The 22,378-nt window shown below is 40.1% G+C and overlaps 1 protein-coding gene across 1 annotated transcript; it reads right to left on the bottom strand.

The window, feature by feature from the left end:
• Positions 1-11,249: 11,249 nt before the first annotated feature.
• On the bottom strand, positions 11,250-17,704 carry DUSP6 (dual specificity phosphatase 6). Its single transcript, XM_014069856.2, has 3 exons — positions 16,652-17,704; positions 14,811-15,248; positions 11,250-12,702 (listed from the first exon to the last, which is right to left on the bottom strand). The coding sequence occupies exons 1-3, from the start codon at positions 17,058-17,060 to the stop codon at positions 12,395-12,397; spliced, it is 1,155 nt and encodes a 384-aa protein (XP_013925331.1). The 5' UTR covers positions 17,061-17,704; the 3' UTR covers positions 11,250-12,394.
• Positions 17,705-22,378: the final 4,674 nt, after the last annotated feature.

The following is a 22,378-nucleotide window of genomic DNA, read 5'->3' as shown; positions in this document are numbered from 1 at the left end:
TTGCAGTTCAACCAACAATGGCTGGCAGGGGGGGTTGTGTGCCAAGGCCCCCTCTGCTGGCTTGGAGGATTTTCCCATGCTGATGGCCAAGTAGGTGCCCACTGGCATCTTTTCCATCCATACTCTGGGAAGAAAACCCAATTTGGTGGTGCTTCATTCACAAGCTGCAGTGGCTGGCAAGTGAAAGATGCTGGTCAAATCCCTTCTTGCTGGCTGGGTTGAATCTCCCATTTTGATAGGGAACCTGTCTTCAACTCAGTTGCAGGGTAATGTGTCGTTTCATTTATCGCTGTTTGGAATGAGTCAAAATCTCCACTCCAGGTTTTTTTCCCCCAAGCCTTGGCTGGGGGAAGGAGGGGGAGCATGCACTCATGTGTTGGCTATTTTTTGGTAAGTGTGGAAGGCTGTCTTGATATTGTGTTTGTGGAGAATTTTGCTGATTTTATCTGTGGTGCCTTTGATGTAAGGGAGGAGGGCGATGCCGTTGTCCTGTTCTGTGTCTCGGTTTGTGGGGAGTCTCCCTTTGGATTAGGTTGGTAACTGTTTTTCTTTGGAATCCATTGGAGATTAATACATTTGTGAGGGTGTGTAATTCAGTTTTCAGGTAATCTTTGTCAGCTAGGCGTTTGGTTCTGGAGATGAGGGTCTTGGCTACAGAGTTGATCTGTGCAGGGTGGTGAAGGGATTGTGCGTTTAAGTAGCGGTTGGTGTGTGTTTTTTTTCCAGTAGATGGTATGTCCTAGGGAGCCATTGGGTTTTTTGTAGATTAGGACATCCAGAAAGGGAATTGGTTGTTTGCTTCTATTTCCATAGTGAATTGTATTTTGGGGTGTAGGCTGTTGAGATGTGTGAGGAAGTTGTCCAGTTTTTCTTTCCCGTGTGGCCAAATCACGAAAGTATCATCAGCATACCTAAGCCAGAGTTTGGATTTGTGTTCTGATTTATCTAAGGTGTTAGTTTCAAAATGTTCCATGTATAAGTTTGTGATGACGGGTGAGAGAGGTGATCCCATGGGTGCTCCTTCTATCTGTTTGTATCTTTGTCCATTATGGATGAAGTATGTGTTGGTTAGGCAGTGGTTGGTCAAGTCCAAGATGTATTTAGGGGGGTTGAGTTTGTGTATGTGTGTGTGTGTGTTTACACTCTTCATATTTTAGACTGTGCTTCTTTGTACACATAGTAATATGCTTCCTTTAATTTACTTATTTACTTCCAAGTAAACATGCTTGAAATAGCTTGTAATCATTTTATTTCACATATGAAAATTATTCATTTTGCAGGATTACTTTAAGGAGTCATGGGATCTATAGTTCAAGGGTACAATGTTGGAAAATAATATAGTTTTGTTTAAATTAAATATAGTTTCTCTTACCATGATTGGTGTATGATGGCCAGATGAGTATCCTTTATGGTGGTTGCCCACTCTGCTGTTCAGATGCTAACTATTGATAGACCATTGATAGACCATTTCAAAGCTTCTTTCCTTTTGTGATGTTGCATCTTGAAACCTGAAAGAAAATGAATCATAGCCTTTGAAGTACAACCAGGAGGCCTTTAAACTCTGAAAAACAGCACATATGGCCAACCTAGTGATGTGGGTGATTACTTTTGCAGTCCTTATATTTGTATTCTAAAAGTATTATTGACAATGGTTACTATTTGCCTAAAGATGCAACATGAACACAGGATTGTAACAAAGATTCGGATATTAAAATTAAAGAAACAATGAAGAAGGGGAAAAATACCCTCCCTGTGCCTAATTCCATGCTTATGGGTTTCGCTATCTTTAGACAATTTTCTAGAGGTGGGAAATGCTGCTTATTGCAGTGTCACAGAATATAATACTTGCCTGCCCACAAGTCTGTAGGTGGCAAATCACATGGTAATTTGGGGCAAAGGGGAGATTTTTGTTTTGAAAAATCCTAGTTTCTCAAGTGCTCTTTTAAATATTGAGTTATATCAGTTGTTTCCAAGGAAACTCTCTGTCATTTCTGAAAACGTCTTACCATTTAATTCTGCAGCTGGTTTTCAAGAGCTTTTTTATTGGGGTCTGTGTGTGTGTGTGTGTGTGTGTGTGTGTTTGTGTGGAATGATTACTATATTTGGATTTCATATTTTTAATCCAAGCCTCAGTTTCTTATAAAGGTAAGGAAAACTCTGTGAAAGAAAACTATGACATTTTATTTTTCCTATTTTATACACCATCTGATTTTTTTTGCAAAACTTGTATCAGCACCCATACAGCATGCTAATTAATGATAACAATAAGTAATAAGCCACATGCCCATGCCTGGTGGAGATGAACTATGGGGACAACTCACATACCTACAGAGAGGGTGCTGTGTGCCACAAGTGGCACACATGCCATCGGTTTGCCATCACTGGTTTAGTACAATGATTAAGCAAGTAAAAGAATGTCATGTCCTCGTGTGTTGACATTGCACTTCCCAGAATTCCTTGGTCTTGGCCAATACTAGTTGGGAATTTTGGGGGATGCAGTTGAAAGATATTAGGGTAAAACTTGCTACTCTACTCCAAACCAACATTTGATCACCCTTGTTTCTTCCATGGTTAGTATATTACTTGCTAAATTATTCTTTCTTATATAGCGTTTGTTGAGTGTATTTGTTGTATTCTGATTCTAAGCATTCCTCGGAGCTTTGCTGAAAGCACATTCCAGGTCAGGAATAGGCATATCTTTTGAATTTGTCTTTTAAGCATGGAAAATTTTAAAATATTGGGACAATCTTACAACTCCATAACTCTTCTATGGTGACACAACTCTTGACAGTACCGGTAGTTATAAAGTCGATCTACTTTATAAAGGCACAGAATTGGCAAAGGAAAATGGGTGCCCATTAAAACACCTGAAAGAGGGGAAGTAATTGGTGATATAAAATATAGTTCTAAGAGCATCCAAAATTCTCATTAAATTCCCCTCCTCCCCCGCCCTTTTTTTGTTCTGACCTGCACAAAACAAATTTCTTTCCTGATCCTGAAGTGCCTAGTTATTCCTATTGAGACCTATTGCTTTTTTTTGGGGGGGGGGGGTTGTGAGGGGTCTCCTAACTTTTTCTTATACTGCCCTCATTTGTGTTTAACAGTCAACCACTGGGATTCTGGGAAGTAAATACATTTGTTCTCTTTTGCATCAGTAGGAAGTTGTTTGTGGACTTTCTGTATGTTAAATTCAGTAACAGATGGTTAACAGAGAGATTTGAAGATCACTGTAGTATTTAGGCTAACTTTTTCATCGTTGCTTTTAATTTTTTTCTTTCACTTTTTATATATTGTATATTAGATGTTGGGTCAATTTGATTATTAGATAGTAACTTCCTGATCTGAAATATATATTTATATATTCTTTGCATTCTCAAAATTATTATCAGTTTCTTAACAACCTGAAGAAAATGGTTGGAAGGTGGAGTCAACTCTTACATTTTGTATTAACTGTATTCTTTCCATATTTTCACACACACGGTGGGGGGGCATACTTGAAAGGAAAACAGGATTATGTCTTTAACAGATTTCAATGGATTTCATGCTCCTGACACCATGAGCAAGGTCTTCACCCCAGTTGAAAATAAACAGACCTCCCATATAGTATTTGCCTGCATACATGTGGTCATGAGATCTTTAAAATTGACAAGTTGGGGAATTTATTAGTAGAACTTGGCCAGCTGGAAAATCCATTGTCTTTCTTCCTGTGGACCTGGCAGAGTTGCAAAATAGATTACAATTATTTTCCTTCCCAGATATAGATCTGCAGTTCTACTTATCATGCTTAGGAGGGATTAGTCCTCCCTTCCCAACGTACCCAACATTTCCTTATTATACATATAATGAATTATGGGAACATATGTTCGGCACATGGAAACTTTAGAGATGCCTGCTGTACACAAAGACTTAATGTACAAATTTCCTCTTGTAGGATTCTCTAAAAGATTAAAATTCTGATGGTTACAAAGATAGGTTCCCATACATTCAGGTTCAGAATTATCCCTTAATGTTCCAACCTAAAATGGCAATTAAAGCCCAGAAGAGGCAATGGGGATTTTTCCTGTTGGAGTTACAGACAGAAGTATAATTGCCAGTTCAGTCAGGACCCAGACTCGATCCTGCAACATTACCCTGGGACATGTATATTTGCCTTCATCCTCATTTCATCTGCGATAAATGGCTTCATTCATTGGAAAACCTTCAGTGATGGAACACTGACAGTTTCAAGGGAATAGGCTGCTCCACTGCTTAACAGCATTCATAGTCAGGAAATTACTTTTTAAAGGGTCCTTTTTTCACTTAGCAATTGCCTTTTAAATAGAATAACAGAATTGGAAGGGACCTTGAAGGTCTTTTAGTCCAACCCTCTGCTTAGGTAGGAAACCCTACATCACTTCAGACAAATGGTTATCCAACATCTTCTTAAAAAGGTCCAGTGTTGGAGCATTCACAACTTCTGGAGGCAGGTTGTTCCATTGATTAATTGTTCTAACTGTCAGGAAATTTCTCCTTAGTTCTAAGTTGCTTCTCTCCTTGATTAGTTTTCACCCATTGCTTCTTGCCCTGCCCTCAGGTACTTTGGAGAATAGCTTGACTCCCTCTTCTTTATGGCAGATCCTGAGATATCAGAACACTGCTGTCATGTCACCTTATCCTTCTTTTAATTAAACTCGGCATACCCTGCAACCGTTCTTCGTGTTTTAGCCTCCAGTCCCCTAATCATCTTTGTTGCTCTTCTCTGCACACTTTCTAGAGCATCCACATCTTTTCTACATCATGGTGACCAAACCTGAATGCAATATTCCAAGAGTTGCCTTACCAAGGCATTTTAAATTGGTATTAACATTTCACATGACCTTGATTCCATCCTTCTGTTTATGCAGCCTAGAACTGTGAAGGTAAATGTAATAACGATACACCCGCTGAGAGAAAGTTTATACATTGTGTGTATTAAAACATTCTATTACTCTAAGCTAAGTGTTGATGAATGAAATACCTTATCTCTTATCTCTGTAATACCTTTTATTACAAGTAAATGCATTTCTTAAATGTAAACTTGTCATATTGCATTGTAAACGAAGTACTGGAAGATCCACAGATTTTCTCCTTATGTATGTTTTCTACCTCTTTTATAATATTAGAGCTGTTCCAAATATACTAGTTGCAAGAAAAGATTATTATCATTGTGAAAATCTGAAAAGAGATATATGCATATTTGGTTGAAGTTGCAGTCCTACCTGTAATTAGGAGAACCAATAACACATATGGTCCTTTTTTGGGCACATGCTTATTGCTTCCTTATAGAGTTTTGTCCTCAGTTATAACCATATTTTTCAGCGGCCAAGTATTCGTGCTTATAGGACTTATATGCCATTCATGTCCCTCACCTCAGTTTAGATGTATTTATGCATAAGCAAATGTCTCTGTATAGCTTCCATTAAATACATTAGGAAATGAAGAGATATGAGTTTGTTTACACCAGAATAATGGTTTCATTATTATTTCATTATTTGGATAGAGTAAATGCAAGGCACTTTGTTATTTCAGGAAAAACAAGAAAATTCAAGTTCCAAAGTATGAACTTTTCTGAGACAGAAATATGTATGCTTGATGTTCTTTCAGGATGCTCAGTATGATATGGATGTAGGACCAATGCAAGAACTTAACATCTTTGTTCTAGAGCCGTGATGGCAAATCTACGGCATGTGTGCCCAGAGTGGCACATGAAGCCATGTCGGCCAGCACATGCGACCTTGTCTGTTTGTTTTTTGGGTTTCTGGCATGCAGGAACTCATGATGATCACATGTCCTTTGCATGCGTGTCAGTGCCAAAAACCAGTGTGTGCATGCGTGCCAGCCAGCTGATTGTTAGGTGCACACATTGCACCAAAACCCGGACGTTCAGCTTTTCTGAAGTATGAGCTCTTTGTTCGTACGGCAGTGCTGAAAACCAGCCTGCACATGCGCGCCACCCAGCTGATCGTCAGGCGTGCATGCATGCCAGAAATCAAGAAGACAAACAGGCAAGGCCACATGTGCCAGGTGCATGTGCGCTAGAACCTGGACATTTGGCTTTTCCAAAGCATGGCCCCGACTAGCATGCACACACACGATATTTCTGTGCAACCTTTTTGGCACTCGGTGCTGAAAAGGTTCTCCATCACTGTTCTAGAGAAATGTTTTTTTTCTTTTTAAAAACACAGAACATGTAAAAATTATATTCTCCCCTGTTTTCTAGCTTCCCTTTGTAAATGGCATGAGCAGTAAGTAGATTTCAAAAAGACACCTTATGATGTAATTCTGTACCTAAGCTTTAATTAAAAACACAGAGTCTTTGGATTGTGGGATGGAGAATAGGAGGTGCAGAGTGGGAAAGGCATCTGGGATTACAAAGCATAGCAACCTTGTAATTAAAAATCTCTCTGTGTGTGTGTGTGTGTGTGTGTGTGTGTGTGTGTCCTTAAAAGCAAAACTGATATGGACTTTACCCCAAAGGTATAAAAAAGTGGTGAGCCTGTCTGCTGAATGATTATAGCAATAGTAATAGCAGTTAGACTTATATACTGCTTCATAGGGCTTTCAGCCCTCTCTAAGCGGTTTACAGAGTCAGCATATTGCCCCCAACAACAATCCGGGTCCTCATTTTACCCACCTCGGAAGGATGGAAGGCTGAGTCAACCCTGAGCCGGTGAGATTTGAACAGCCGAACTGCAGAACTGCATTTTAATATAATTGCAATAACTGTTTAAATTCATCAATATGTCTTTGAAGAGGGAGCTGCGGCCTCCTAACCCCCATTGTTATTTCTTCTCTTACATATTCAAGTTGTAATTGAATATTACACTATACAACTGGGGGTAATTGCAACAGTCTGAAACTGATGAACTATAAAACAAAGTTCTACTGTGTTTGTATAACATCTGTATATTTTGAATTATCTGTGTTGCACTTCTTCCTTTACTTCCTTCCTTTTCTTTTCTTTTATCCAATGTGGTTTGGGGATGTGTGTGTTCCAAGCTTTAAAGCACAGTAACAAAATTGATATAAATGCACCAGGATAAGCTTTCCATGATGTGATAAAACAATGACAACAAAAAAACCCACTCTCTGCTTTTGATTTTGTTCCTATCAGTTGCAAATCCACTGTGACGTAAAGGGCTATTGTAAGTTCTGACCTGCATGAAAGTAGAAATTACCTTGCAAGTCAGGGTTCTCATTACTGTGTATTTTGCTATTTTTATAATTTCCCAATTTAGTTTTGCCTGTTCCAGGCAACTTGTTCCATTTTCCAGAATCCTGCAGAGTGGGTTAAACCAGTGATCTCCAGCCTTGGCAACGTTAAGACCTGTGGACTTCAACTTCCAGAGTTCCTCAGCCAGCTTTGCTAGCTGAGGAACTCTGGGAGTTGAAGTCCACAAGTCTTAACATTGCCAAGGTTGGAGACCACTGGGTTAAACAGTAAATGGATAATTCCTGAGCTCTGTGTCTCAGGTAAACATTTAAACCTGACTCTCCTCACTTCTATTCTTATCCTTTTCTGTGCCCAATAAAAGAATACCTTAGTCATCTCCACCTGCAAACAATAAGACCAAATAATGCAGAACATTATTCTTATTAAAAAAATGTTCTGAAAGTCAAACATAACTACATCCCACCAGCTTCCTTGAAAGTATCTTGGCTTTCTCTCTACCACTCCAGAATAGGTTCTGTGAACCTACAGTCTCTTGAAGATCTGTCGAATAGAAAGCTTTCGTTGAGATGGATTGGTTGTGAAATGTGAGGGACATATTGAAGTACACTGTCCTTAAAAAAGAGAGGTGGGGGAGAAAAGAGAAGGCAAGCATCCTACTTGCTGAATGGAAGAGACTCAAATTATGCTCAGCTGGTTTAGTTCACGCTGTGACCCTGCCTGGTTTCCTGCTATTCAGATGTGTTACTTCCTTTTTCCAGTAATGGCCTGTGGCACTCAGCCAGGGAACATTATTAATTTCAGAAGTGGCCTGACAGCAAAACCACAGCAAAAAACGAGAGGAAGTAGCAGGGAGGCCATCTGTTGGTTTCGGCAGAACAGTAGGAGCTCAGCTCCATAGGCTCAAATGAGGAAAGCAGATTAATAATCCACAGTGAGGAAACTGTGCTAAATTTATCCACAGAGCATATTAAAAAAAAAGAAGAGTGAGTTGCAGCTGGACAGGAAATTGCTGGAGCAGCTTTCATTTCTTTTTTGCTTTGAATGACACTGGACAGAGACAGCAAAGGAAACCCTTGGTCTTAGGTTACATTCAGGGTTCTTCCAGAGTGATGACTACAGATCCAAAGGCATTGTGTGATTTCACATTTGTGGACAGAAAAGGAAGAACAAAAAGGCTTAAAGTAGATAGCCATTCTTGTTGCTTGGTTCTATATATTAACCTAGGGAGGAAAGAACACCTTTGTGTACAAACATTAAAGCAAGGTATTCTGCAACTCGTTTTATTTAGCTTTGCTTGTGAAATAAACTCACCCCACCATTGATGCTTTAGATGCTTTTTTCTATTCAATTTCAGGTAGCCCAACTATCATTTTTCGTTCAGCAGAATTTGGGGCTGAAATAAACAGGAAATTGTGGTGCAAAACTTTTTCATGGTTTTAGTTTTTGTTGACTTTTATCACTAGAAAGAGAAGCAATTTAATTGAAGAATCTTGATGTTAACACATTGGTTACATATGGTCTGCTTTCTTCCTCTGTGTTTAAATTTTACTGCTCAGCTTTTGCTACATCATCAATTTACTGCTTGGTCCCAATGGTATGTAAATGTTTTATCTAAGATACTGAACAAATTTATATGAAATGAAAGTTGTATCCCATGGAAAGTAAAGAGTTTCACAGAATCCCTCAATTAAACATCCTGTTTGTAAAGCCAGTCAGATCTTAGAAAGCCTTAAAGTAGCATTTGAAGAACTTTGGTAATGTAGAGTATTATTTCACATTCAAATTCTAAAGAAAGATTATATAATAATCATAGCTAATAACTATTTTCCCACATCCATTAATCTATCTCCATCTTTTATGCCATTAATTGTTTGCCTCATTTTATGATAGCAAATCCTACATACTGGTATATTCTGTAAAAAAAAAACACCTTTTCCTGTTTAATTGGATGCAACTTCCTAAAAATCAGCTACAGTAATAATGAATAATACTTATTAAGCTTCTGTGCTGCCCAATTGCTAGTGAGTTTTCACTAATTACAAAAAATATTTGAAACAAGAAAACAACACAAAGTAAAAAACTGAGTAAAGATGGCAGAGATTACACATCCAGATAGTAATAAAATAAAAAGAATACAAGGATTCAATCATACTCACCAAAAGCCTTGGTGAAGATCACTGTCCAGATACTCAACAGCCCCATGTGTTCAGCATTGAGCCAAAAGATATAATTAGGTATCATCAGCATACAGATGATACTGAACCCCAAACAGTGGATGGCTTCACCCAGCAGTTTCATATAGAATTTGAAATGGTGGGGAGAACAGAACCTTTCAGCAACCCACAAAGGCCTGGAGAACTATCTTTCCCCCACCTACCAATACTGAAGAAGCTGACCCCAGAGAAAAAAACAAGAACCACTGTAAAATGGTGCCCCAAATCCCCAATACACAGATCTGGTTTAGGATATTATGGTCAACCAACTGAAATTAAATTGAAAGCCAAGAGATCAAGGAGCACAAGGATGGACCACCACTGTCATCTGGCCTCTACTACAGATCAGCAAGTAAAACCAAAGCTGTGTCATTAAAATGTAAATTACTCATTGAGACTTCAGCAGTCTGAAATATCCCAAAGTACCTCACCTGCATTGTTTTTAAAAACAGCACAGGCACTTTTCAAGCAGATCTTATCAAATGAAGTATGACGGCTGGTGGAAGATAGTCCCTACTCAGTTTGTGCCAGATGTGATACTTGAGAGTGACTTCCTCATCTGCAGCTTAGGGTTTTGAGCTAACAAAGAATGTTAGCCTACTGGGAAAGGTTTATTTGAAAGAGAATTTTGTACTGTGGCATGAAAAGATATTGAATTGACAGGGTTAAATTAAAATATTAGCTAAAATAAAGTTGGACTCTATTAAATGTTTTAATAGAGATGCTGCGAGGATGCACAATACCAACTTTGCATTCAGTTTATTTGAAAGCAAAAGAATTCAGTAATAAGCTGATGCTGCAGATATCTTGTAAATAAAATGTGATAAACAGGAATAAAATCTCCTCTAAATAAATGGGAAGCAACTCTTCCCCCAAATAAAATTAGGGAAATATGTACAGCTTTTGGTAATTATTACAATGCTTGGTATATGAATTCACTATTGGAGCACTATTTTGAGCATGGCCTTTCAATGGCCTTCATTTCCAGTGAAGGATTTCCCAAGACCATCTCCATCACTGTTTAACAACTCTTCCCATTAGGATTTTTTAATTTTTTAATTATCCAACCAACATCTATTTCCTCGTTAATTACAACTTACTTCTTCCCTTTGCACACAATAACTTTCCAGATACTTGATAACAGTCATGTGCCTACTCTTTTCCAAACTAATGATGTCCAGTCACCTTTACTGAGTTTCTCCAAGCCCATCATCTTCGCTGCTCTCACCTGGACACACTCTAATTTTCCATCTTCTTAAAAATGAATATTCTGGATGTGGTCTAATCAACATTGGATAAAAAGATTGATGATTTCATTTGACCCAAGACTTAAGTTAACTGAGCCCAAGGCTGCATTTACTTTAATTGCATCATGACTGTTTAACATTCAGTTTCTGAGTCATTAAAATACCCAGATCCTTTTCTTCTAATAATTGTATTGTTAGAATTGGCCTTAACAAGGCATAATTCAGGCAAGGTAATTCACTAAACAGTAGTCTTGGGGGCAAGAAACACTGATTATTTTCAAAAGAATTATCTTTCAAAGTATGTACAAAGTATGTATGGCCCAAATATAAGGATGTAGACTCCTACCTGAACTTGCACTGAGCACACATCCCAATGAAAATAATGCAATGAAGACTGACACGCTTGTCAACCCTGCATCTCCATTAAATGAAGCACATAAAAATGTAGCTGTGCCCAGAACTTATTTTCTGATTCAGTCTGATTTTTTAGAACTAAAATATATGCAAACTTTAATTCCTCTTTTTGTAGATGACAAGATGGTCCTGGCTTTTGGGGTCACTTATGAACATTCTTACATAATACATAAAACAACCTGGTTTCTCAATAACCAAAATAAGTCATTTATTAATAATTTAAATTCTTACATACTGAGAATAACATCTCGACTTCATACTAGCAAATTTGAGACTTTCTCTTACTGACAATTATGTGCAGGATCTTCTTGCATTTACACAGGTACACAATATTCACACACCCTTCCAGTTTTCTACAAAAATAAATGCGAGATATTGCATTTGAGGTGAAGCTCCCTGAAGTGTTTGTACACAGGTAATGCACTGTTTAGCATTTATCATATATATATCCTTCCATTTTAAGAAATGATTTTCCATTTTTAAAGTATGCAACAGGGATTATTTATAAAGGTAAGACTCCTACTCCCAAAAATCATGAGACCAGTTTCATCACACACACACACACTCCAAAATAAAAATCATGTAACTGTAAAACAGACTATTCATTCACAAAATTGAATAAACAAACCCAAAGGGGTCAACATTCATTTATAACCCAAGAAAGTTTGCCTAATTCTACAATAAAATTAAGCATGCTGCAGATGATGTGTCATTTGTGCTCCAAAAGAACTTATCACTGGAGAATGTAGAGAATACATTTCAAGCATTCCTCTTGCAACTTTCATTTCAGTCATCTGAGATTGAAAACATTTACATTGATCAAGCTGAGTATATCAAAGGTCTTTGCAAACAGATATTACAAAATACATTAAATTGAAATCGCTCTTTGGCTCCCCTAAATCAGTATTAATAATAATAAAAAATCAAGTCTTCACTGAAGACAAAATATATTATAAATGCACATAATACATTTCTCCCAGTGTCTCACACACATGGATGTGTACTTATAGTGTTCATTCTTGCCCATCTTTGTTTGGCAACCCTATATTTTAAGTCACTGCTTAAGTGTCTTTTGTGCATGGAGCACAATGTATTGTCCCACTTGAAGCGGTATCTGTCTTTTTTCCTGCTGGGAAAACCCAGCAAAATCCCTCATTTTCCAACAGCAGATTCCAAATATTGTAACCTTTATTGTGTTGAATCAGAGACAGCTACTGCCCAAACCCAGGGCCCACAAAAGAATTGCAGTTCTCTTTAGCTGTCAAGAGAGAAGCATTGTGGAATGCTCACAATACCCAGTGTTGGAAGAATTGGTGATCAGTTGGGCCTCACGTAGATTGCAAAGAGTCCACCTGGAAGACGTTTTGATTGGAAGGAGTGGTAAAATATAGTTGCTGGGTGGGTATGCGATTATCACAGGGGCTATTCAGCCCCAGAGTCCTTTCAAAGTCGAGCAACTGTCCCATGAAATTAAAGTTGGGGGAGATGTTAGATTTCTTCATTTTGACTATATCATAAGCATCATTCATGGATAAGTTGAGTTTTTGCATAAGATATGCAACTGTGACGGTAACCGAGCGACTGATCCCTGCCAGGCAGTGAACAAGCACCCCACAATTTTTCCCACGAGCTTCATCTGTTGGAAAAAAAGACAGACAAGAGACTATTAAGTCATACATTTGTTTCCTGTTTCGTATAACTGAGTACCTGATGTGAGATGAGACATCAGTGAATTGCTGTTGTAATTTATTAAAAACCTCCTGTACATTCTCATGCCTGGGTTTGAATAATATTTTAATACTTGGGTTTTCCATTCCCAAAAGCCAACTACATCAAGGAAATAAAAGATTTCAAACAGGTCATTCTAGATCTTCCTATTCAATAAAGCATAAATATTCTCTGATGTTAAAGGCAAATGTTGAAATTACATGGTGCCATCTTTACTGGGCTGTATAAAACTCAACCTATATGTGCACAACTAAAATGTCCACTACTCTGTGCATAGACTGAACTACTTTCTTGCAATGAAAGTTCAGTCTATGCACATAGAAAAGTAGTTATGATCTATTTTTGCCTAAATGTCTGATCTAGCAATCTTTTAAAATCAAGGTTTAATTAAAGAATATCTTTTAACTTTTTGGAATAATCCTAATAACTGTTTGTTTCAAATAGAATACTAAAGGAAGATCCTTGTAATTTGGCTGGTTATATTTACTAGCTGCCTGCAAGAATTCTTGGTAAAATCACATTCTAAATGGAATTGGAAAAGGAAGCAGAAGTATTTTATAGAAATCATTTGTTGTAGAAACTTGGTCAGATACAGGAGTTTAGATTGCATTTCGCTGATAAAATGAAATAAAATTTCAATAGGAAGGAAGAAATGAATCCTCCTCCAAACTCCTATGTATTTCATTTGGGTTTGTTTTCAAAGGTCTATTAAATGCTTTTACAAGGGTAGTGCACTGCAGTTGAACAACGAAAGTATTCAGCTGTTTTTAAAGGGGGGGGGAGAGATACCCAGAAGTCACAGGGGACAACCCATTAAGAGAAACAGGATGTCAACATGGCTAGAAAATGGATTCCTTTGTCATAAGAAATACATTATAATGCCTGGAGATTTACAGCTCCCACCCCACAAATTCTTCTTACTGAGCTCAAATTACCTATATTCTTCTTATTACTACTACAGTTCCATCAGATTACAATACAGTATTCATTGACAAACAAGGGCCTGGCAAAATGAAAGAAGTCCAGTGTAACTGGATAATTTCGCAAAGAGTAGAGAAAAAAAAACAAGTGTTCGTGTCTAGTGCTACTTGAGAGTATATCTAATACTGTGTGTTTAAGACAGTGTTTCTCAACCTTGTCAACTTGAAGATGTCTGGACTTCAACTCCCAGAATTCCCCAGCCAGGAATTCTGGGCGTTGAAGTCCAGACATCTTCAAGTTGACACGGTTGAGAAACACTGGTTTAAGAGCTAGTATTCTCAAGAAAAGACATGTTTGAATATATTTTAAGAAATTCACTAAACCAGGATTGCTTAGCCAATGTCCTACAAGCATTACATCCATGATGGGGGCAGATCCAAATTATAGTAATTATTTGAATTGAGGCTGATTTCATGATTTAAAAAAGGATGCCATAAGCATGCAACATAACCTCCATGCTGACTCTTATGTAAATTTTGAATTTGATGAGATTCACTTCAATCAGAAGCATCTGGAAGTTTTGAATTTAACATTTGATGACATATATTTCTAAGATAACATACATAAGATTGAAATCACAGACAAAAATATTTGGTCTAATGAAATTAAGCAATCAAGCTCAATTAAGATTAAAAAGTATAACTGCCTGGACTATTTCTATTTTATGGTACTGTTCTGCCTCAAAGTGTTGCTCACTTGAAGACCAAAAGCACAAAATGCAGTCTGGATGGAAATCATTCTTCTTAAAAAGCATTTATTAAAACCTAAAACCGTGACAGCAAAAATAAAGCCGCCACCCCCACACACACCCTAGGATATCTCTTTTCCTTATCCATTTTCACAAGATAAATAACTAAAGCATCAACTGTACACTGTACATTGAGATTATGCCAGCCGAAATGGATTAGGAGACATCTCTTGTGATCTGAAACATTTGTGCAAAAAAATGCATATACAGCGGTCTTTGGAGAAGGCTTGCTGCTAGTAACATAAAAGTGCTACAAAAGATAGTTAGGAATCATTTTTCAACCTTACCTATAAAAGAGATTGCTTCAGGAAAGAACTGGGATAGATTTTGGCTCCAATGATCAGAGATAGGGATCTGCTTGTACTTAAACTCGCCAGCATTTTCGAAGAGGTTGGGCAGGTTGGGGGTGACATTCAATATGTACTTAATGCCAAACTCTTCGAGAACATCCAGGTTAGTAGAGTCCTTGGCGCAGCCCAAGTAGAGGTATGGCAAGATTTCCACAGGGAAGGAAGGCTGGTTGTTAGACAAAGGGCTGCCATCAGAGTCGGTGGCACTGTTAGGATCTCGGTCAATATCGGATTCCACATCTGAAGATGAGTCAGAGCTGATTCGGAGACCGCCCAGCCCTAAGACTGGCAAAGGCGGAGAATTGCTGCTACAAGAACTGTCTAGATTAGTTTCGCAATGCAAGGCATACTCTGCCTGAAATCTGCAGAAACCCCCTGGGAAGAAAACAAAAAGAAAGGGTTGAAATTAAAGACACTTCCCATTGGAGCTGCTATAAACTGCTAGAGCCAGATGCCTGAGGAGACTTTATGGTTTAAAAACACTAGAAAACTGAAAAGGCACTGATGCAGCTGTAAAAAAAAAAGCCCAGGAGATATTAGTGAAGGCTTTGAAATATTTCTCTACTGTTTAGTGGAATAGAAAAGCTATAGTGTCCCTTAGTATAATGAAATCTAGGTAACTGAATTCGAGGCCATCCACCCTAACAGCTAATCCAACAGCCCCTGCACATCAACTATTAACTCAGACCTTTAAGCCTTTAAAGAACACATAGTAAATTTCCAATCGCTTAAACATTCAGATGCTTTTATCAGAGCTCTCACATATGTCTCCCCTCTTAAGCAGGCAGTACAAGGTGCTAAAAAAATTCAAACCCTACACACCTTCCCTGTGGCTTCAGCTCCCGACATCTTAATAACCTTCAAATAGCAAAGCTTATGCTACTCCAACCAGCAGGAAACGAGAGCATGCAGAGGGATCAAGAACTGTAGTTCATCACTGATCCGGAAACTGGATTACATGATCTGTAAAGTACCTCTTTGGATGGTATCAGGTTAGGAATGCCAGAGAGCCACTCACTGGCTTTTCAAACAAAGATGCAGTAGGAACAATTGGCTGTTCCTTAAGGGCACCCTTTGCTTGAAAAGATTTTCTTACCCTACAGAGCCTATAAACAGCATCCTTAATGGAAACAGCAGGAAGCTCTTTTGAAATAATATTTCCGATGAAGAAGGGCATTAATGGCTTAGGGAAGAGGAATTTTAGGAAGCAATGTATATTATTCCGCTTCAGAGCTAAGCTTGATTTGACCACCTCAGAGCCGGGACTATTCCTGAGGAAAGAAGGTGAAAATGCTGCTTGAGGATTCCCCCTCCTCCCCCCCTCCGCCCAGAGCGGGCTCTTTCTCTTTGGAAGGGGCAGGCACTAGGCGTTTGACGCCAGAGGCAGGCACTTGCTACGTCGCTTTTCTGGAATCGGGATTTTCCCTGCGAGGGGAATCCTTAACGAAGAGTAAAGTTCCTTTCACTAGAAGGGGCACGTTCCCTTCATCCTCGGACAACGGAGGTGGCAGCCTGCCCAAGAACTAGCGGGGGCGGGGAGGGTTTGCAGACTCGGAGCCTACAAGAGATTTTAATCTCTTTACAACTCCGGTGCCATCTGGCAGCTCTGCGCTTCGGGCCACGCAGGGCAAAGGCGCCGGACGGCCAGATGCCGGGGGCTGGTGCTAAAGGAATCAGGGCAAAACGAAGGGGGGAGGGAGTAACCCCGCGGCTCTGGGTGCAGAAGGGGGGAAAAAACCCGCGGGAGAAGAGCGGAGTCGACCTGGTTAACCCCTCACCTTCCAGGTAGAAGGCCTTACAGCCGTCGTCTTTCAGGCGCTTGAGGAGCAGCCCCAGCACAGAGTCGCCCACCGTGTTCTCGTTCCAGTCACTGCTGCTCTCGTCATAGAGGACCACGGTGTCGGTTCCGCAGCGGCGGGCGAACTTTTCGCGCTCCTCCTCGCCCCGGGCGAAGAGGGCGCGCAGCGGCAGGTTGCCCTTCTGCAGCCGGCGCAGCATAATCCCCGGCAGGGCCACGTTGATGGCCGACTCGATGTGCGAGGACTCGTAGAGCTCCTGCGGGCGACAGTCCATCAGCAGCAGCCGCTCGTTGCCCAGCTCTAGCTGCTCGTTGAGCCACGCCACAGTCTTGCAGATTGCCATGTCCGATGCGAGAGAGGCTACCGGCGAGCGAAGCGTATCTAGCATGAGGAAGGACTCGGGCAGGCCAGGCTGGAGGGGCAGCTCCGCAAAGCGCCCCTATCCGAAGAGCCACGGCGAGCGGCGGGATGGAGCCGGGGGAGGGGCGCGCGGAGCCGTCGGTCCGAACTCGGTCCGTTGCTCGCTTTTTCTGGCTTAGCCTCCGGGTGAGGGTCTCTCCGAGTCGCTGTGCGCGTTGCAAGCCGAAGTGCTGCTCTCGTCTTGGGAGAGCTGCTTTCTCTGAAGGGTTGCCGGGGACTCCCTTAGTTTAGATACATTAGCATCGCCCTTTACTTCCTGCAATTACATGTGCAGAAGCGCCTTTTTTTTTTTTTTGCAAAGCACAAGCAAATGCATTAAAGGTAGATAGAGCGATTTAGCTAGACCCGAGGATGACCCCTGGGGCTGTTACTGCTCTATCTATACCGGTCCCATGTGCAGCTTTTCACGGCCCGGGCTCCTATTTCTTTTCTCATCTCCTGCTTTTTCTGCCTCCAGCCACCACCTCCTGCTTCTCTCCCTCTTTTTCTTTCTTTCTTTGCCTCCTATTTTCCTTCCTTCCTTCCAAATCCTCTTGTGGTCAATGTCCCTTTTAATCAACCCTGCACACTATCGCCCCTCTTTCAGCGCCAGGCAGTTCCTCAATGGATACAAACATGGAACGTCTCAATGGATACATTCTCTCGCTCGACCAATCAGCGCTTGCGGAAGGGGCGGTTGCCGTGGAAACGGGCCGGCTGGAACAGGTTGTGTTGATGAATTGTTAATGAGTTTGTCATTCACAAAAACGGAAAGGAATTTCCGCTCCGGATAAGCCGAGTGCAAACAAGCAGCAACAGCAGCTCAGCGGGAGGAAGGAAGAAAGGTGCGGGCGGGCGGTGGGGGGAGGACGGGGGGAGAGGGGAAGGCAAAACCACTAGAGCCGCGCGTCTGGGGCTCGAGTTTCCTTCTGTTGAAGCTCAAGCAGAGCAGCCCAGCGATTATACAACAAATGGTCCAATTAAAGGAAGAACAAAAGGCTCTCCATGTTTCCCCTACACAAACGCGCTTGTTAAGGGCACTTCACAGCCGGGTGTTTCATCCTGCAACTTGACTTGCGTTGGTCGTAGACCCCTTTCCGCTTTAAAATGTTATTTCCAGTTTTCCTTCTTCCTTCTCTCTCTCTCCTTGTGCCTTACTTTTTTTTTTTTTTAAAGATCCCTGGTAGTTTTTCTTTGAACCTTTCATAGGTAAAGAACCCCTTGAAAAAAATCGCGTAGGTTTTTTCCCCCCTTCCCCCCTTAAGAAACCCAGCCAGCACACTTCCGGCTGTTCCCCAACGAGCCAAGGAATCTGAAAGAACTAACAGCGCCGCTGACCTTAAAAAGTCAGGAAAAAGGAAAGCGCGCTGCTGCTCTTATTCTGTCCTCCGGGCAAGCATATTAATCGTGGCAGAAGGGACTGGCTTGTCATTCCAGCCAAGCGTGGGCCGGAGTTAATGTGTAGCGTAAAAGAGAAAGTCGTTTGGCATTTCCTAGGGTGGCTGCTGGCGCTGTATTGTTCATTGTTCCCATAGTCTGAAATCTTATGGGAGATTTCCCCGCTCGGGCGCTCGCTTTCCTTGCCGTTCTTGGCTTTGGAAGGGGTAATTCCCACGCATTCACCTCCTTTTACTGCCCGATGCCCGGTTCATTATTCGAAAAGCCATTAAGGACAAGGAAGTTAGTTCGGCCGTCAACAGGCATGGGCATGACCCGCGTTAAAATCCTGCCGCATCCGCTGTGGCTTCGATTTGCAGTCGGGGTTCAAGCTTGGTGTGTCTATAAATGTTTACTCGAAAGTAAGTCTCGCTTCATTCGGTAGGCCCGGCTTTCAAGGCCTCCCCCTCCCACAAAAAAGTAGGAGCATCTATGAAATAGCTGGTTTGTAAGGTGGCGACGAGGATATAAAGCTCATAAAAAAGTTTAGCCAGCAGGTACCCCGTAAAGTCTGCTGAAAGAATGCAAAGTTTTCTCCATGCAATATCATCATGAAACCAGCCTGTTGCAAAATTGTCGAGGCTAGGGATGGGAAGGATAGGTACAGTAGTGCAGTGCAGAGGGGATTTTGTAGCCAAATCCAGAGCTGCAATTTATAAAGGAAAGTGGGTGGGTGGGGAGGAGAAGAACAGAGAGCCAACAGCAACAATCCTAGCTTTATGCATTGAAAGCCAATACCCTCCACAGAATTCCCAAATTCACTTGCCCCTTTTCATAAATTAGCTCTGGCTCTGTCCTTCCCTCTAAGAAGGAAACTCTTTATTGTGTGAGTGTGGTGGAGGGGAGAGAGAAGGCTCCTGTATGATCCCCAGAAGATCTCTTGCTGTTAATACGGTACCACTTCTACCTTAAAAAGCAAATCCAGAATCTTACATTATCTGTGTCCAAATCCCTCTTATCTATAGAATTTTCAAAATAGTTAGCATTTTACAATATAAAAAGACACTTTTAAGGATGATGGCTGAAGACTTTTTTTTTTTTGCAAATTCATGTCACTTCTATCTATTTTGATACAAACATTAGGTAAACAATCCCAGTAGGTAGCTGCCCTTAGTCTGTCTCAGCTGTCTCTGGTGGGATCTGGTTGACACTTGATGAGAAACCAAGAGGAAATGTAGTTGTAGATGTAGGTAGACTGGGAAGTCAATGCAGTATTCTAAAACTTCTGGAAAAAAAGTAGAAAAATGCCCATGTAATCCACTGTTTCTTGACCTTGCCAATTTTAAGATGTGTAGACTTCAACGCCCAGAATTTCCCAGCCAACATGCTGACTGGGGAACTCTGGGAATTGAGGTCTACACATCTTAAAGTTGCCAAGATTGAGAAATACTGATGAACTCACCATCTCAATTCAAGGAAGACTCTAAGTTGTTATAGGTAAGAAGCCTGGATCTTTTTATCCCACTAATATATCCCTAAATTCTTATCTGGGGCTAGTCAAATATATTTATATCTGACTAGCTGCATATAATGCAGAGTTGCCCCCTATTTATTTCCATTTCCAAATCTCAAGCACATTTATCTATTTCCATTTTAATGCTAAATGAACGCAGGCTGAGTTCAGACATAGGCAGTATAATATTCCTCCCACAAGCAATATAGAACATGTGGGAGCCAAAGTTATATCATAGTGGAAACCAAAGAATCTCCTTAGAAACGGGGAAGAAGGAGAAAGGAGAATGTATTGTCAAGATCTATCCATAATATATCTTCTGACAACTGATGCTTGTCAAATGACAGTAAATTCACTGTGTGGCCAGGGATTGTCTGAAGGATACAAACCTCACTGGGATTTGATTGGACATTTAGTAGTAATAGATAAATAGAAGTAATAGATAAAATGAACTTTATTTTGAAATATGGTGTGACCAAGGAGCTAGGAAAGGAAGGTGTTGTGATGCTATCAGTTTATTAGACTCTTTGTCATGCTGCATGTGAGTTACATATGTAAGTCATTTCTTATGAGATGGGCAGCTATATAAATGTGATAAATAATTTATCCAATAAAACCTACAAAGCTTTCAATAAGTAACTGGCCCTTCCAAGGAAAGAGTGATCACATTGATGAGAAGGGTGGCATATAAAATTTAAATAAATAAATAATGAAGCTTGAGAATTGGATTGTTTATGCTTTCTGTGATATTGTCTCCCAGTTTGGTGATATCTTGGAATGCATTTCCTATAATTTTCAATTTATTTGATGACTGAATATGCAGGATTGGAATTATGGAACTGTACTCCAATTTACTCAGAGGGCATTTAGTTGAAGAAGACTTGTAAAATGCTTCATCTATTTATCAGTGTTTTTGGAGTTCTCTTTTGGCATGAGAAAGAAATTGAACGAGCATAGCTGGAGTCCAGCTCTTCACTTTTAGTCATGTAGAAATCCCATTCCAGCAATTTCCCAGGCTCGTTTCCCTTGTCTGTATCATGTGCTATTCCAGAGCAAAATAGCTGAGAAAATATAAGTTCATTTGTGGTACTAAAAAAAAACACCACTCCCCTTTCAAGAAACTGTTTTTATCTTATTTAGGAAAAACTTTGCCATTGTCCTTCAAACACATTCCCCATAGCTTGGTGGATGGTAGAGCTTCAAGGTAACAAAACTCCTGTCTTTTTTACCTTCTAGTGTCCTACTCAGAAGAAGTAACAGGAAAACTCTGTTTTCTTTGGGAAGAAAGAAGAGAAATATGGGTAGCTTTCTTGGAAGGGCCACATAAATATTGGAAAGCTTTGTAGGCTTTATTGGATAATCTTGCATGCCAGATTAACCTCACTGACTGGAGGTTAACCATGAGTGCTCTGTGCAGCCAACCAAAATAGTCTCATGATTAAAACAGTTACAGTGGTTTGCAAAACTCAGTCATGCAGTTCAGTTCTTTATTGTGATTAATCCTCTGTCAAGTGAAGGTGGACAAGAAGGGAGTCACAATATATAGACTTCATATACTGTGGGACGTATTCATGAAAACTGCATGCTGGTTCCAGTTGCAACAGCTTTTTGAAGCAGTCACTTTTTACTTTGGTAAGGCTGTAAGGATTGATACAGGTGACAAAGCGCACATATATACTATTAAAGATCTGAGGATAAAAAGTGACTGGTTAAAATGACTGCAAGCTTATGCTATTTTAATGATCATGTTGGAACTGAGCAAGAAAGAGACTGTTGCTGCCACCATCTGTACTCAGTTGTGTCGGTTCCCATCCTTTTCATCTTTACATAGTGGAGTTGTTGATTGAAGCTTAGGTTCTGTTATGAAAATTAGATTGGCTCTAATCAATTTTTTTAGCACTTTGTAAATGTAACAACAATCTAATTGCTCTTTACTGCCTTACAATGATGCTATGTGTTCTGAGTAAGGCATAACTAAATAAATAGTTGGTGCTATATAAAATAAAAAAGTTGGTGCTAAATAAATAGTTGGTGCTACAGTTGATGCTATATTTTGACAGACAGTCCTTAATGTGTTTTCTGAGGCCAATTCACAAATCCTGTGATTCCAGTTCAGAAGTAGAGGCATGTATTTATTTAATTTATAGTCTACACAACTCCATGAGTGCCACGTGGAAAATAATGGCACTCTCAGTTCCATTTTTCTACCTTCCCCATGCCATGCAAAGGTGTACTTTCATCCAGTTGATTAAAATGTTCAGAAGTGTCAAAAAGCTTGCTTACCATTTTGTAATATTTTGGATATTTTTTTATTAATATCATTCCCACGTTGTGGATTGTGGACTTTTCCTCCAAGAATATTCAGCTTTTTGGCTTACTAAATACCCAGTCTTTTGCATAGTCAAGAATCTGAAAAT

The sequence above is a fragment of the Thamnophis sirtalis genome, unplaced genomic scaffold (genome assembly GCF_051295495.1).
Source record: "Thamnophis sirtalis isolate CommonGarterSnake01/CBP01778 unplaced genomic scaffold, rThaSir2_p1.2 scaffold_9, whole genome shotgun sequence".
In the NCBI taxonomy this organism is placed as follows: domain Eukaryota; kingdom Metazoa; phylum Chordata; class Lepidosauria; order Squamata; family Natricidae; genus Thamnophis; species Thamnophis sirtalis.
The sequence above is the reverse complement of the archived record's forward strand: the minus strand, read 5'-3'. Positions and strand labels throughout refer to the sequence as shown.